The sequence below is a fragment of the Antedon bifida genome, chromosome 4 (assembly GCF_963402885.1).
Source record: "Antedon bifida chromosome 4, ecAntBifi1.1, whole genome shotgun sequence".
Taxonomy (NCBI): Eukaryota; Metazoa; Echinodermata; class Crinoidea; order Comatulida; family Antedonidae; genus Antedon; species Antedon bifida.
In genome coordinates this window covers 13,856,249-13,874,732 of record NC_136229.1, presented here as the reverse complement: position 1 = coordinate 13,874,732, position 18,484 = coordinate 13,856,249, and the positions used below count along the sequence as shown (strand labels likewise).

Below are 18,484 nucleotides of genomic sequence, written 5' to 3'. Positions count from 1 at the left end.
AAGTCGATTCTAATAATTTAAGTGACCTGCTATAAATCCCAACATGCATTGCACGCGGATTGCTATTTTCATTTTTCTTCTGTGATTCACCCACTTTTTCGATCAATTGCGAAAGCAAAACAAATGGAAGAACCATAACTTTTCAAAGGAAATACTGGGTCTTTCGCAATCTTACATCTTACGTATTACAGCAATTATACAACGCCAGACTAGGCCTATAGCTAGTGTACAATGGTCGTACATTGTAATTATTACATTAAAAACAATGCACTACCTAAGCTCGCGTCGAAAGTTATCTCGTAGACGTTTCTAGGCCTAACTTAGTTTGTATGAACATCATACGCTAGCTACAGACATAGCCTAACGTTGTCTCGTTGCTGAATTAATTTCCTTTTTTGGCAGAATCCGTTAATACAAATTAGGGAAGACTTGGTATTTTCGCTGAAAAGTTCTTTTTTTTGTTTATCCTTTCACACGATCGGTCGAATGGGTGCATCACAGCACAATATGAAAATATCAATCTGTGCTTGATGCATGTTGGGATTTATAGGGCTGCTAAAATTATTGGATCGACTTATTTTTTACACTTTTAACTGTTTAAAGACGAATAAAATCTCACAATAGGTTCATATAGTATTTATTTTTACATAACACGTAGTGTGTGACCTTAATAGCACTAAGCCATCTGTATTATAATAGCACTAAACCAAAATTTGTTCCTCTATCTCCTCCTAAACTGCATATCTGATACTAGCGACGTTCGAGCTGGGGCACCTTTTAAGTCCCCTTTATCCATTAAAGCTATATTAGTGTGTGTTCGGTAATTCTCTGCCATTTTCCTACGTCACAATTAGGTCACTCAGATCATTAGCAATATCGAGACAGCAACACATGTGATCTGCGCAGCTGTAGTTATAGATAGCGACAGTGCTGCCGTGCAACATTTCAAATGAAACAGGCGGTAAGTACAAAACTGTATTCTTACTCATGTTTCTATCTTACCTCTGCCAAACATAACATTGATCACCCTTTTACCAATGATGACACTAGGCTAGGTAATGTTTCTTACTAATTACTATTCCTAAGCTGCTATATAGGCAATAGCTGAGTTCGGGATGATTCATATTCATATATAATCTATACACTAAGAACTAAAATTGAACAAACAATACGGATATTAAAAAAAAATCTTATTTTGTTTCATTTCCCAAGGTGAGACTCGATCCAATTAATATTAAAGTATTCTGCTAAAAAAAGAAAGACAATATAGCTAGCTTACAAGGTCTGTACGTTACTGATGTTTTGTTTTTTTTCATTTCATTTATTTCAAATATTGTCATCGCAGCCAAAGCTTAATTACAAGGATATTTACATAATCTAAATATTATTATTAATATTATTCATTTAGAAGTGAGATAAGGTATGGGACTGCACTTTTTCTATATCTTTCAACTCTGCATTGTTGATACTTTACATGTCTTAGTTTCATGTTACTTACATTCTTCATTGGAAACCATTTTCCAAAATGAATACTTTTCAAACAATTCAGAGCAAACTTATAGCATAGATTACGCCTTCTATCAGATAAAGTGTCTAGAGAAAGATCCTATACAAGCTACTCACTGTAGGCCTACAGAGCTAAGCCTAGATAGGCTAGGCATAAAGACATTCAACGCAAACTTAGCGCATTATTTTTCTCTTTTTATCATAATTAACCATAAAACGTACAGACATGACAAGACATGTCCTGGTTTAATGTTTTTAAAGTATATATATGCATTATATTTACAAACTTTGACAATTGCAGGGAATGTGGCTTTAAATTTGTCTATAAAGCGTGGTTCCCACTAGCGACGCAACGCAAGGACGTAACGCAACGCAAGTGAATTGACCAATCACAAGCGATGGCTTATTCGCTTGTGATTGCTAACTGTCTATAACTTCGCTTGTCATTGGCTAAAACGCTTACGTTGCGTTTACGTCCTTGCGTTACGTTCTAGTGGGAACCAAGCTTTAGTTCTTTTAAATGTAAACTTTTTTTTACAATGTCAAAAATGTCTGCAATTGGTCAACTTCTTTTAGATGTTGCAATCAACTTCTTTAAAATGTTGTAATTAGTAGTAAATACTAGATAGTAGTAGATACTGTAGTAATTAAGATGTTTGTATTTGTTTTATGTTAGCATAGGTATTTAGCACCAGAGACGGACCCAAGAGTTTTACTCTAGTGCCACTAAATTAAAATTTAGATCCTATTTCATCGTATACAATATCCATATAAATTTTTATAAATTTCCAGGGCTGGAAGAGAATATTTGTAAATTGGCCGACTGCACTGTAACATTTAACCAGCAGAGTCACCAATACCGTACACAATGTATCGGCGGCCAGCACATATTTTGTTTGTAGATATGTTTCTGAGCCAACACACACATATGGGGATTGTCGATTTGTCTATAATTATTTTGTTTTGCCGGAGGTTTTCCATAATTTAAAGCCAAATCATAATTTTGCGTATAGTTTTCGTTCATAATATTAGGCTGAATTTCCGTATTAAATAACAGTGTTACCAGTAGCGGAGCAGAGTTTGCTTCTTTCTGCAAATTTCCTATCATTATTTCTTTGTTTTATTTTGGAGTGTAGTTTAAACAACACTATGTATAGTTGATAGTGGATAAATGAAATGAATTTTGGAAATTGTGGTTTTAACTGCTGAATTATTTATGATTTTATTCAAAATAATACAATTTAACATTTTGCTCAATATATTTATAGAAGCAGCATTAATTAATGATAATAATTAATTTGCATTAATTGAATCTTACAGTTATTAGAATGTAAATATAGTGCTGCAACTGTTTAGCACCTGTTTGGTCTTTCCTTTCAAACTTGTTAGGTGATCATTTAGAATAAAATGATCACCTATTGTTATTGTATAAAATCTTTATTATTATTTTTTTTTTTATTATTTTTTTTCTTTTTATTGTTTCTGTACACTATTTTGTGTAACAATTATCTCAAAAAGTTTAATGTCAATGATTACAAAAATTTCAGAATATCTTTCAAATAATACAACTTAATCCTAATAAGCTTTCCAGCGTGATCACTCATCCGTGACGACATTTATACGCCATTTTGCGAAATCACATTATCAATCATATCTCCATAATTCATTATCACATATTAATGAAATTCACTACACGTAAACTTCAGATCAAGGGTAAAAATATTAGCAAATAAAAACGCACGCGCACGTAGGTTCATGCGCGTGATATCGCGCGTTAAAAATTTAAAAAGCTCAAAATTAAGTTTTGATCAATTTAGAGCATGAATTAGGCCATTTGCGTGTTTCAAAAAATTACTGCGCAAAAATGCGTTTTTGCGCGCGCGATACTTAAAAAGCGTAAAAAATATGAATTTTTTTTACAAATCTCATTCTACTCACCATCCTTAGTACATTCACCAAATTTGAGTCAGTTCCGACTTAAAATAACGCTATACGAGCACGTTAAAAATGACAAAATGCGCACATTTATTTTACAAAAGTTCTGAAAATGGTGAAAAATAGGTCTTTTTTAAAATGAAAATAATTCTTCAGAATGCAAGATGACCCCCGATTTTTTTAACTTATTCTGGAAGCCATTGAGTTGTAGATATGAATTCATGTACACATTTTACGTACAAAATGTTTTGACGTCATCAAATGGCCACTTGAATTTAAAAATTAGGATTTGTTATCTTTTTGTGTAGATTATCACATTCAACAGAGCGCATCTTGGTTATGTGTGCTCGAATTTCGCACAACTTTCAGTATGTGCTTGCTTAATTAATTATCTTTATCATGAGTTGACACTATCTTCATTTTAATGACGTCATCACGCGTAAAAACTTGAATAACGTAGGCCGTGTAATTTCACCTTCGCAGTAAATTTGAATATCTTACAGCTCTTCAGAATTGAAGGTTACCTTGATGATTATAATTTATTATGAAAGCTGATGAAATGTAGATATTTATTCATATAAAAATTAAGCCTATCGGATGTTGTGACGTTAACATATGGCCAGTTGAAGTGAAAAAGTAGTTTTTTCATATTTTTCGTCAAAGTTATACACAATTCAAAGAGCGCGCACAGCGCTTCTACGTGCCAAATTGTTTTCCAAATCTTATATTTTTTTGCTCAATTAATTATCTTTCGAAATTGTCATCTTAAAGTTTAGTTTGATAACGTCATCATGCCAAAAAATTAGAACATGTGTCCCGCAATTTCACCTATGCTACACTGTATATAGATATACAGTATATACTGTACATATTGTATATGGCATATAGGCACAACTCAGCACTATAAGCATATAATAGGATGGCATACATCAACATTTTCCGATCGTATGTTAACGTACGTGCATGTTTAAAAAAAAATTAATTTCAGTAAAATGATAAAAATGATCACCTATAATTCGTCAAAGTGACGAATTAAATTCTAGTTTGTTTTGTTATTGGCAAAAATTTATATAAAATTAAAAAATAACTCTTTGATTTTTCCCCTTGACCCTACGCTACCGTATTTATATTATACTATTGCTACAAAACATCAAAACGTTCTGTGTATTTAAGGTAGATAACCTGACAGTACACTTTCTAATCAAATTTGAACAAGTGCAGTGTCAATAATTTTGTTACCTTTTTCAACATAATATTCTAATAAACTTCCCAATAAATTGATATTAAGAATGTACTAGAACGCCTGTCAAAGAATGTGAACTCCTTGCTTGTCTAATGTAATGAAATTTAAAAATTCTGGAATTTCAATTTCAATTGATACAGACTATGATTGACTCCATAAAAACTTTCAAACTATAGGTGATCATAATAATCGGACAATTGATTGATTTTATCATTTATCTATTGGCTTTTTAAGCAGGATTGCTTTTGTTTTCATTTTAAAGACACCATAGACCTACATTTTTTTACCTAATTTAAGGTCACACACTACTTTTTATGTAAAAATAAATACTATATGGATCTATTGTGATATTTTTTTTTTTATTTATTCAATTTCTGCCATGCATACAATACAAAGGAAAAGACAAAACGAAATATAAAAGGCAAGGAAAGACCAAACACCTATACTAGTTGGTCAACCCAGAACAGTGCACAGAAATAAACAAAATAATTACATTATATAATTAAAGCATCTTCAAGAAAGCAACCAACTACAAATATTTTCAACATCAAGATTATTTTTAAAATAAGTATTTAGATAATTTTTAAAAAAATGTGAAAAATAAGTTGATTCTAATAATTTTAGCAGCCCGCTATAAATCCCAACATGCATCGCGCGCAGATCGATATTTTCATATTGTGATGTAATACAACCACCGATCACATGAAAGGGTAAACAAATAAAAGAACCGTAACTTTTCAGCAATAAATAACTGGTCTTCCCAAATTTGTATTAATGGATTCTGCCAAAAAAGGATGACTATTGCAATGAGACAACGCTCTTTACCGACTAGGCCTACAAAACTAAGCCTAACTAAGCTAAGCCTAGAAATGTCTACGAGAGAACTTTCGACGTGAGCGAGTAGTGCATTTTTCTCTTTTTATCAACCTTTATTAACCTTATAACGCGCATTTAGGACAAGAAATGACCTGGTTTAATTTTATTTAGTTGTATTTTATATGCATTATTTTTACAAAACATCACAAATTGCAGGTGTCTTTATGCAAGGTACATTGATGCTAATTTTCTCAAAAGTTTACTTGCAAATTTTGTATATGTTATATTATTGAATCATTGATTGTAAATGTAATTCTTGTAAAAGGAAGAATTCCAATCAGTTAACAAGAGCTAGTAAATACACCGAGGAATCTTTCTACAACTTCTAGTCAGTTGTGTATGGCTCAGTGGTCTGTGCTCGTGTCTATGGCATTCAAGGTACCGAGATCACCTTTATTTTAATCAATGCATATAACCTATAATTCGTCATAGTGACGAATTAATTAGGTGATCATTTAGAATAAAATGATCACCTATTGTTATTGTATAAAATCTTTATTATTATTTTTTTTTTTATTATTTTTTTTCTTTTTATTGTTTCTGTACACTATTTTGTGTAACAATTATCTCAAAAAGTTTAATGTCAATGATTACAAAAATTTCAGAATATCTTTCAAATAATACAACTTAATCCTAATAAGCTTTCCAGCGTGATCACTCATCCGTGACGACATTTATACGCCATTTTGCGAAATCACATTATCAATCATATCTCCATAATTCATTATCACATATTAATGAAATTCACTACACGTAAACTTCAGATCAAGGGTAAAAATATTAGCAAATAAAAACGCACGCGCACGTAGGTTCATGCGCGTGATATCGCGCGTTAAAAATTTAAAACGCTCAAAATTAAGTTTTGATCAATTTAGAGCATGAATTAGGCCATTTGCGTGTTTCAAAAAATTACTGCGCAAAAATGCGTTTTTGCGCGCGCGATACTTAAAAAGCGTAAAAAATATGAATTTTTTTTACAAATCTCATTCTACTCACCATCCTTAGTACATTCACCAAATTTGAGTCAGTTCCGACTTAAAATAACGCTATACGAGCACGTTAAAAATGACAAAATGCGCACATTTATTTTACAAAAGTTCTGAAAATGGTGAAAAATAGGTCTTTTTTAAAATGAAAATAATTCTTCAGAATGCAAGATGACCCCCGATTTTTTTAACTTATTCTGGAAGCCATTGAGTTGTAGATATGAATTCATGTACACATTTTACGTACAAAATGTTTTGACGTCATCAAATGGCCACTTGAATTTAAAAATTAGGATTTGTTATCTTTTTGTGTAGATTATCACATTCAACAGAGCGCATCTTGGTTATGTGTGCTCGAATTTCGCACAACTTTCAGTATGTGCTTGCTTAATTAATTATCTTTATCATGAGTTGACACTATCTTCATTTTAATGACGTCATCACGCGTAAAAACTTGAATAACGTAGGCCGTGTAATTTCACCTTTGCAGTAAATTTGAATATCTTACAGCTCTTCAGAATTGAAGGTTACCTTGATGATTATAATTTATTATGAAAGCTGATGAAATGTAGATATTAATTCATATAAAAATTAAGCCTATCGGATGTTGTGACGTTAACATATGGCAAGTTGAAGTGAAAAAGTAGTTTTTTCATATTTTTCGTCAAAGTTATACACAATTCAAAGAGCACGCACAGCGCTTATACGTGCCAAATTTTTTTCCAAATCTTATATTTTTTTGCTCAATTAATTATCTTTCGAAATTGTCATCTTAAAGTTTAGTTTGATAACGTCATCATGCCAAAAAATTAGAACATGTGTCCCGCAATTTCACCTATGCTACACTGTATATAGATATACAGTATATACTGTACATATTGTATATGGCATATAGGCACAACTCAGCACTATAAGCATATAATAGGATGGCATACATCAACATTTTCCGATCGTATGTTAACGTACGTGCATGTTTAAAAAAAAATTAATTTCAGTTAAATGATAAAAATGATCACCTATAATTCGTCAAAGTGACGAATTAAATTCTAGTTCTAGTTAAAATTGTAAATGTCAACAAATTTGAATAACGTGGGTCACTTAGTTTATCTTTACAGTAAATTCAATCTGTTATAGCTCCTCAGAATGAAAAGTGATATTCATGATTAAAACATGGTCTGGAAGCTGTTGAATTGTAGATATGAATTCTTGTACAATTGGATGTACATGATGTCACTATATGGCCAGTTAAATTTGAAAAGTTGGATTTTCATCTTTTGTATCATTGTTCACATTTAAAAGAGCACGCATCTCTAATAAATGTATCAATATTTCTTTAACTTGTTAATACATTGTTGGTCAGATAATTTTCTTCCGAAATCGCTATCTTCATGTTTTATTTTGTTGACGTCATCATTGAAAGTAAATAAATGTTTAAATGCAAAAAAAAAAAAAAAAAAGGTATGTAGTATGTATACAGATACTTTGTATTTATATACTACAGTATATGATACAAAATAGACAGAATTCAGCATTTTAAGCAACAACATATTCTTCAGGTCATAATAATGGCATAATCTTCTGTGCGCAATATTTATCAAAGTGACGAGTTCAAATCTAGTTAATAAAGAGTGTTGTAATTATTTTAGTATACAGTTCAAGGGCTATATTGTCAATAGATTAGTAAATAATTAAAAGAACTCTTTGTACATTCTTGATTTATCAGCTGACAATTACTGTACAACAAATATGTGGGCAGTTTTGTTGAAAGCCTTTGAAATATAAAGTGAAAGAATGTCTTTTCATTGTAAGAAATCTATTCAAATAGTTGTTGTATCTTTTGGCCAAGTAAACCACCAACTGTGTGGTATGAAAATCCTTTTATTCAATAACCACAAGATATGAGAAATATTACAAAAGGCAAAAAGGAAAGGAGGTTGTACTATAAATAAGAAATACATATTTCTCATCATAACCATACTCTACCTGTTAATTACTCTGTTGGGAGTACTTAATAATAATATAATATTCAAATATTTATATAGCGCCAAATCAAAATCCTGAAAATTGCTAAATGAGTTTCTAAATAAATTTTAAATTAATAAAAAATGGGTGAACATTTTAGGTGGGAGTTTGTTCTAAAGAGGGAGAGGATGCAACAATGTTAGTAATAGTGGGAAAATACAGATAAACTTTATTCCATCCTTCACAGGAAATTCACAATGTCACAGTTCAAGAATACAATAATGATGACAATTTTCAGTATAAAATCATATGCCAGTAGTATAGAAACCAGTAAGGAAAAATGAAATGAGTATTCCTTTTATTGATATTTGTATTTGGCCTATGTTAAGCTTGCTCATTTATGAATCTTAACTCTCGCCTACAAACAAACGTATTTGTATATGCTATGTACATTATGGATTATAAATAAATGAATATACAGCTTACATTAAGCTGGTTTAGTGGTTGATATGCCAATTCAATCATAATAACAGTTTCACAACAGAGAAGTGACCTCGATTCAAGTTGACATGTGTAATTGTTCTTTTCTATCCTGCTGTCAATTTATTAAATAATAATTTTATAATCACATGAACAGCCCCATGCTAAACCCCATGTTATGTCCAAAATAATTAAATATTTCACCAGATGATATTCAAGATTAACATCAAAGTCATAAATAAATTACTGTATGTTTTCTCAATTTTCATAGCTATAAAATACCATTCTGTAGAAAGTATAATCAATTTTAATACAGTCTTCTATTGGATGGAGTGACAAAAATTGTAATAGTCATACTTTTCAGTATCTAACTGCTTAATACCATTATATACTTTTAACTTGTGTAAATATAGTCTGACCTACTGTACAGAACTAAAATATAATCATAATAAACTAAACTATAGTAATGTACATATTTCAGGGTTGGGGCATTACTCCCCAAGATCAAAATGACCTTGCCCACATAGAGTACATGCTAAAAATTACTGCAACATAACCAACGTTCCAGCTTGGAAGCTGAAAAACTGGGTATTTGGAAACTTGGACTGGGCATACATACGTCTGGGAGAAGAGAATCTATGAGATGTACTGTATGCAGACAGTATTCTGTGGGTCTGTTTCTGCTGAAAAAATAATTGATTTTTTCAAAGTACCACAAACCACAGAATTTTCCACATTGCAATTTATCTCCTGACGTTAATCGGTTACAGTATCTGGTAATCGCTTTTTAAAAATCATCATTACCCACAAAGCAGTTTAAATTATGGAAGGCCAGGATGAGTTGGTTTGTTTGCCTCTTCCTATAACTCTCACATGTAGGATTAAAAATTGAACTCATAAAAGCTATGTTATTTGTAAATCCAATCATAGTCAATTGACTATAACCAAATAAATATCTAGGCCTACTACCACATACAACAGAATAATGATGTTATAATAATAAGGACACGTCGGCGAGCAAGTTCGTTTCACTGTTGGTACTAGCTAGGCTACATATATCTACAGAAAACGACAGGCCTAGAAAAGGATACAAAACATCGTTAGCCTGGACTGATGGGATGTAATGGTGTACTATAACAGTTAACACAGAATCCTTTTTATTCCCCTGGAATCTCTTGCTATAATTTTCCCTCACAAAATAATAACAATCACATATTATCTGATCGGTCCACATCGTCGTTTTGATGATCATTGATCGTGCAAATAAACAGTATGCTTTGTAAGTGAGGGTTGCCCATACTCATGAGTTGATCTAGGTCAAAATGTGGTCAATAATCGCTATTGTGTTGCAGCTAAAAACTACTCTGCAATAATCGGTTAACACACGCAATGGAGTGTTTTTAATCGGTTATTTTTTAATCGGTTATGTCATTTTGCACCGTTTTTGCTGCCCAAAAATAATCGATTAAAAAATAATCGGTTAATAACCGTTTATTCTTGCTCAGCAGAAATAGACCCTATGATCAATAAACATTGTTTTCTTATGGCTGTCAATTTATCATTGTCAAAACAATCCTCATTTTTGGCGAGTGATGTATTTAGATGAAAATTGTTTGATAGTGAGAAAATTATAGTTTGATAGTCGGAAATTATGAATTGTGTTTACTGTGGGTAACATCTCTACCTGGAATATGTACAGTTTAGGACTGCATTTATTTCAGATATTTACATTACACAAATTATTTACTGTACTACTGATTGTTAAACAAATATAATTGATTACAAATCATTATTTCCTTTATTAAATAGAATATCAATTAAAAAGCATTAACAATTAAATTAAAACTGTTAAATGACAGGAACACTGCTAAAATCTTAAAGCCCCCTTCCCTACATTTTTTAGATCTAATTTAAGATCACAAACTATATTTAATGTAAAAATAATACTATATGATCCTATTGCGATAACTTTTTTCGTCTTTAAACGGATAAAAATGTGAAAAATAAGTCGATTCTAATAATTATAGCGGCCCGCTATAAATCCCAAAATGCATTGCGCGCGGATTGATATTTTTGTTTTTCACCTGTAATTCGCCCACTTTTCGATCGATCGTGAGGCCAAAACAAATGGAAGACTACTAACTTTTCAGCGAAAATACTGGGTTTTCCCCAATTTGTATCAACGGAGTCTGGCAAAAATAGAAAGACAATTAATGCAGCAACTATACAACGTCAGGCTAAGTATATAGCTAGCGTACGATGTTCGTACGTTACCGATGTTTACCAGCTAGGCCTACAAAACTAAGCCTAGCTAGGCTAGGCCTAAGACCGTCCACAAGAGGTCGATTGCCGCGAGCTACTTAGGTAGTGCATTGTTTCTCACTTTTTATCATAATTTACCATAAAACGTACATTTAAGACAAGGAATGACATGGGTTAATGTTTTTAAAGTGATATATATTATTTTCCAAAAAACGTCCAAAATTGCAGGGAAGGGGTCTTTAAAGATGTCAAATGCAGTCTTGTCAATTGATTTCACCATGGAGCTATAAAATTAGATAGCTAATTTTATAGCTCCATGATTTCACTATAATTGTGTACTATTTAATTCTACAGTATCCTTTTTTAGCATTATATGTCTCTAGATAAGGAAAACACCAACATACCAGTTCTGATTAGGGAATAGTAGTAGGCTATTTCTAACAAAATAAGACAAAGTTTATCATTTCTTCTCTAGTAAACCTAATACAGTACATTAACATTTACTGGTATTAATCTAATTAATCAAACAATAAGCTAACACATAAATAATAATTATATTATAACATATGTTTACAAGATAACATGTTACTTTTAATTAAAGACATGACTTAAATTAAAATATGAGTTGATTCATTTCACATTATATATGGTGACATTTTAAATTAATTATCCAAAACAGATAAAAACTGAATAATAACATTATTTTATGGTAATAGAAAGATTGTTTTCAATATGATCCACAATGACATTCTGTAAAAATAATGCATAAATATTACTTTAAAAACATTAAATAGTCTTAAATGTATGTTTTATGGTAAATTATGATAAAAAGAGAAAAACAATGCACTACCTAAAGTAGCTGGCAGTGAATGTCCTCTGGTCTTTCAATCATTATAATATGAATATGAATATCCCAACTATGAAAATTAAAAACTTTAATAGTTAATACAGCTATTAAATACAAAATAAAATTAAAAACCTACAGAATAAAGTAACACTCCATTAGACATTGCTGTGGGAGGCTGGGGATATACAAATCCACTGGTATCAAAATTCTTCATGTTTTCCTGAATATTATAGTATAGCAATAGAGTGAAACTCCCCGATTCCGATAAGCCACCTAAAATTGATCCTATGATAAACAAGTCCACTATAGTATACAGCCTTCTGTACGTACTACAGTATGAAAAGTGAAGTATGCCAGTAAGCCTGTGTGAAGCAAGCCAGCATTTGTTCTTGATGTTTCACTTGACTGGACAACAGTTATTTTACAGTAATGAGATCTAAGAGAATGTGTGTTCTACTCAGCTGGGAGTAAACTTTCCTCAAGTCATGTGGGCTTTAAAGAGACACCCAGGAAGGTGAATTGTAAGCCTGAATATTTCTGGATAAGCTCTTTACTGAAATCAGGAAATGAAATATATATTTTATCATACTATTCGCAAACTCCCTACTGTATCTATAAATTAAAACATACCATGAGTATTCTCTTTTCACTATTTTAACTTCTGGTATAACTATTGCAATAGTTGCAGATAGCCTGGCTAGATTTCTTTTATAGGTCCAAGGGGGGGGGGGGGGGGGGGTGGAAAACAATAAGCAAAGTAAAGGTGCCCAGCCAGAGTCACTATAAAATTCAGTACAATTAAGTAGGTTTACTACCCCATAATGTGTGTAATTCACAGCACTCCTTTTTTCAGTTACTGTAAACTTCAGTGATAAAAATCTACTGTTAAAGACCCATTCCCTACAATTTGTGACGTTTTGTAAAAATAATCTATATATATTACTTTAACTGTCTGTAGGCATTAATTGTCTTCTGTTTTTGCCAGACTCCGTCGATACAAATTGGGGGAAACCCGGTATTTTCGCTAAAGAGTTAAGAGTCTTCCATTTGTTTTGGCCTTACGATCGATAGAAAAGTGGGCGAATTACATAAGAAAACAAAAATATATATCCGTGCGCAATGCATGTTGGGATTTATAGCGGGCCGCTAAAATTATTAGAATCAACTTATTTTTCACATTTTTAACCGTTTAAAGATGAAAAAAGTTATCTCAATGGGATCAATCATATAGTATTTATTTTTACGTTAAATGTAGTTTGTGACCTTAAATTAGATCTAAAAAACGTAGGGAATGGGACTTTAACACTAAATGAACATATACTTTATTGAAGTCTGCAGATATCATGCAATATTTATGTAACAATAATCTATATATTAATGCTACTAAATCAATATTTGTTCCTCTATCTCCTCCTAGGCGATACTAGTTCAAGCTGGGGCAACTTTTAACTCCCTTTTATCCATTAGGCTATGTTAGAACAGAAAATATGTACAAAAAATGTGTTTTTTAGACCAGTTTCTTTGCAAGTACAATACTTTTCGCCTGCCAAACATAAGATTGAGCACCATTTGCATTGATAACACTAGGCTATAGGTTATGTTTCTTATGCTATATAGGTAATTGCTGAATGCGGGATGATTCCACTCCAGGTGTGATTGATGATTTTTCAAGTTTTAGGCCGATAAATGACTGACTAAGAGAGGCTTCAAAATCCACTAGCTCCCAGTAGGGTTTTATGATATGAAATATTGTGAAGTACATTATGGTAACATTATGTTTTGGTATTTTTGGGGGAATTTTAATTGTTGTAATTTATTTTCAAGGGGTGTAGGCCTACAAGGAGTTACAAAAAAAGAGGATGAAGTTGCAATCATATTTACTTCTTTCTATTCCAATTAGGCCTACACACCAGAAAACCTAAATCCAAACATTCTTACCAACATTTCAGAATGTAAAATCGGTAGTTATGTAACTATAAGTGACACTTTGCGAATGAAGTGAAGTGAAGCAAGCAATTTTTGGCTGGGGGCCTGCTTAGGGTCGGCCCCGTGGAAAAATTTAGTCTTCTGACGTTTCAACAGAGAGATTTTAGCATTTATTTTTTAATACGTCAGAGTTGCGCAACATGACTTACGTGCTATTTTATGAATTTCAATGAATGATCATAGATTAAAAGCCAAACATTATTTGTTTATGAAACTTCGTGAAAATTTAAGTCATATCATGCTCATTTAAAATTTCAAAATGCGCAAAATGTCATCGTTATTGCTCATCACATCTCATTCAATAGAGCGCATCTCGCTTATCCGTATTCCATTTCCCCTAAGATTTTAATATTGTCTAGGTCAATCAACTATCTTTCGCATGAGTTAAAAATATTTTAATTTTTAATATTTTAATCTTTATGACGTCATAATGTCTAAAAATTAAATAACATGGGTCACTTATTTTCATCTTTACAGTAAATTTCAATCTGTTATAGCTCGTCAGAATAAAAAGTGATACTCATGATGAAAACGTTTTCTGGAAGCTATTGGATTGTAGATACGAATTCATGTGTTATTTTGCCAATCAGATGTGACGTCATAGTTCATCACATATAAAGCGCATCTCGCTTATCCGTAATCCATTTTCCCCGAGATTTTAATATTGTCTAGGTCAATCAATTATCTTTCGCATGAGTTAAAAATATTTAATTTTCATGACATCATCATGTCTAAAAATTAAAAAAACATGTGTCACTTATTTTCATCTTTACAGTCAATTTCAATCTGTTATAGCTCGTCAGAATAAAAAGTGATACTCATGATGAAAACGTTTTCTGGAAGCTATTGGATTGTAGAGAATTCATGTAAACATTTTGCCAATCGGATGGCTAGTTGAATAAAAAAAGTCGGATTTTCATCGCTTGCGTCAAAGTTTATCACATTTAAAAGAGCGCACATCTATATTCTATGTATTCGAATCCCTTTAACATGTTAATATGTTGTTTGCTTAGATTATTTTCTTCCGAAATTGCTATCTTCGTGTTCATTTTGATGACATCATCATGTTAAAAAGGCGGGTCCCGTAATTTTACCTATGCTACACTGTATGTATGTATACAAAATTTAGTGTATACTATATATATACTTAGACACAAAATCGGGAGCACACTAACATTTTAATTTCTTCAGGTCATAATGTCATAATCTTTTTTCCTGTGCGTAATATTGTAATGTATGATGTGCACATGGTTTGTCTTGCGGATAACTAACTCGTCAAAGTGACAAGTTCAAATCTAGTTAATATAGGACTTAATAATATATATTTTCAATTTAAATTTGAAAAATGGTATAAAAATATTAGATGTTATACTAAATATGAATATATATAAAAAAGAAAAGATTTGTTCATTATGGAGCTGTTTTAGGCGCTCCAATAAAATTTCATTTGTAAACGTTTATGATTGGAATAGTATTTATTTATAGTTATATGCACGATCGCCGACCACCGTACCCCCAGCGCAAGCCCTTCTTCTTGTCGGCCACATGGTCATGGTGTACGGTATTCGACTAGTATATTCTCCAGTTGATTATAGCATGGACCTAGCGTACACACTTCTCGGATACATAGATACTAATCGAATACGATTGTCCATGAAAATGTGCGCCCTCTCGAAATGATCGAGCGAGGCTAGCCCACACGTGCGTGTTACACACACGGTCATGCACTCGATGTTGCGGGTGCGAAACTCATGAATAACAAGTTAGAAAGAACTTGTTGAGGATGGGCGCGGCCGAGCCTAGGTAAGAAAAAACCTAAATAAAGGACGCCGTTGTAGATATAACAAAATATATTATTACAATAATGTTGATTACAATTTAAAAAAACATTGTTTTGATGAAATATAAAGTGCGTCTTATACATCGACGATATAAAAAATACCGATATTTTACTCTCAGTTAGGGGGTGCGTCTTATACACAGGTGCAACTTATACACCAAAATATACGGTATATATAACTTTAAAAACATGAAACCAGGTCATTTCTTGTCTTATATGTGCATTTTAAGGTTAATTATGATAAAAAAAGAAAAACTATGCACTACCTATAAGTAACTCGTGTCGAAAGTTCTCTCGTAGACGTTTCTAGGCCTAGCTTATTTGGGCTTAGTTTTGTAGGCCTAGCTGGTAAAAAGCGGTAACGTATGAACACAGTACACTAGCTATAGGCCTAGCCTGACACTTTCGCATTGCTGAATTAATTGTCTTTCCTTTTTTGGCGAAATCCGTTAATACAAATTGGGCAAGAACTGGTAGCTGAAAAGTTATGGTTCTTTTGTTTGTTTACCCTTTCACAAGATCGATCAAAGTGGGTGCATCACATCAAAATATGAAAATATCAATCCATGTGCGATGCACGTTGGGATTTATAGTGGGCTGCTAAAATTATTAGAATCGACTTAATTTTCACAAAAAAATTTATCGCAATAGGTCCATATGGTATTTAATTTTACATAAAATGTAGTGTGTGACCTTAAATTACGTATGATTGGGTATGATTTTTGATAACCGATTAACGTCAGAGACAATTTTCAGTTGCAGCGCGGACAATTCTGTGGTTTGTGGTACTTAGGAATAATTGATCACCTCCATGAATTGACTATTTGGATTTTTTTCAGCAGAAACAGACCCTAATAAATTTTAACATTTTTGAATTTTTTGAACTGGTAAGGTATTTCATGATTGAAAAAAGGTGTGTAGAAGGTGTAGTGTAGAAGATTATAATGACCATATGTAATGACTGGATCAAATAGTTTAGACAGGTTCACACACTTCACAGTTCCTGGCCTGGCAAATGTTAACAAGCAATCAGAAGCATTACAATAGCTGTCTTGAAACCTGAAAATATTTTGTAAAACAATGCTTGTTCCAATATGAATCTAGTCTCACTGATCTCACCTGTTGCATAATATAGTCAGAGTTGCCAAAATAATTTTTTAGTAGTGTAGTCTTAAAAATGATCATACCAAATAGAACATTTCAGTAGTTTTTTTACACATCACATCACATCAATCACTGACTCTGGGCATGCCCATAATGATTTTCTGACTTGAAGACAGTGTTTGTAGTTGCTTGGTACATCATGAAAACGAAAGGCCACGATGTTGAGGCAGTTAAAAATGTGAAAAATAAGTCAATTCTAATAATTATAGCGGCCCGCTATAAATCCCAAAATGCATTGCGCGCGGATTGATATTTTTGTTTTTCTTGTAATTCACCCACTTTTCGATCGATCGTGAGGCCAAATCAAATGGAAGACTTCTAACTTTTCAGCGAAAATACCGGGTTTTCCCCAATTTGTATCAATGGAGTCTGGCAAAAATAGAAAGACAATTAATGCAGCAACTATACAACGTCAGGCTAGGTATATTACTAACGTACGATGTTCGTACTTTACCGATGTTTACCAGCTAGGCCTACAAAACTAAGCCTAGCTAGGCTAGGCCTAAAGACCGTCCATGCGAGGTCATTCGCCGCGAGCTACTTAGGTAGTGCATTGTTTCTCACTTTTTATCATAATTTAAACGTACATTTAAGACAAGGAATGACCTGGTTTAATGTTTTTAAAGTAATATATATGTATTATTTTTACAAAACGTCACAAATTGTAGGGAAGGGGTCTTTAAGGTCCTGTTTCTGCTGCATAAAAATAACCGGTTGAAAACGGTGTGAATAAATTAACCCCAATTTCTTGGAAGCCAGAAACAAGACAATTGTTTAGTAACTGGTTAAAAAGGCAGCGCAAAAATAACAGGTAAAAACACACATTCAATTTGGTGTTAGATTGCCATTTAACTGGTTATTGCTGGGTAACTTTTAGCTGCAACACAAAACAACGGTTATTTGATTGACAGCTGCTGACCTTGAGTCAACTACACTGCATGTTTGAATTTTGGGTTAAAAAAACGATTTTTGTCACCGACCACCCCCTGATTTAAACAGTTATTTTGGAGCAAAAATTGAGCAGAAATGCAGTAAATATAAAAATTACATTTTAAATCTATTTTGAAATAAACAGTTTATTCGGCACTATGCAGCAGAAAAAGAACCTAGATTTCAATTTATTTCAGTTATAAAATTATATTTTAGTGCAATACCAATATCAACTGCTGTGTCCATCCAACTTTCAATTAGGAAATAGGCAATAAAAAGGATTGTAAAGAATGCTTATTTATGTTTCCTTATATTATTCACAGGAATGCTTTTATGTACCACCAGTTGACATGGAAACATAATCAAGCCCTTGGTAACCAGTGGTAGTTTATCAACCCTAGTAACTGCAGCATTTTAGTAGTAGTTTATCTAGAAAGTAAACATTTAAAATGTTTATGCATGCTAAT

General features: G+C 32.2%; 1 protein-coding gene across 7 annotated transcripts in view; it reads right to left on the bottom strand.

The window, feature by feature from the left end:
• LOC144840172 (RNA-binding motif, single-stranded-interacting protein 2-like) overlaps nucleotides 1-18,484 on the bottom strand; it is a 139,463-nt gene that overhangs the window by 24,900 nt on the left and 96,079 nt on the right. The window contains exon 1 of one of the 7 annotated variants that reach the window (XM_078695891.1): nucleotides 12,234-12,399. The exons of the other annotated variants lie outside the window; for them this stretch is intronic. Coding sequence (XP_078552017.1) covers nucleotides 12,234-12,311 — 78 coding nt within the window. The 5' untranslated portion in view covers nucleotides 12,312-12,399. Of the gene's footprint in view, nucleotides 1-12,233; nucleotides 12,400-18,484 lie in introns of those variants that run through there. 7 annotated transcript variants of the gene reach the window in all.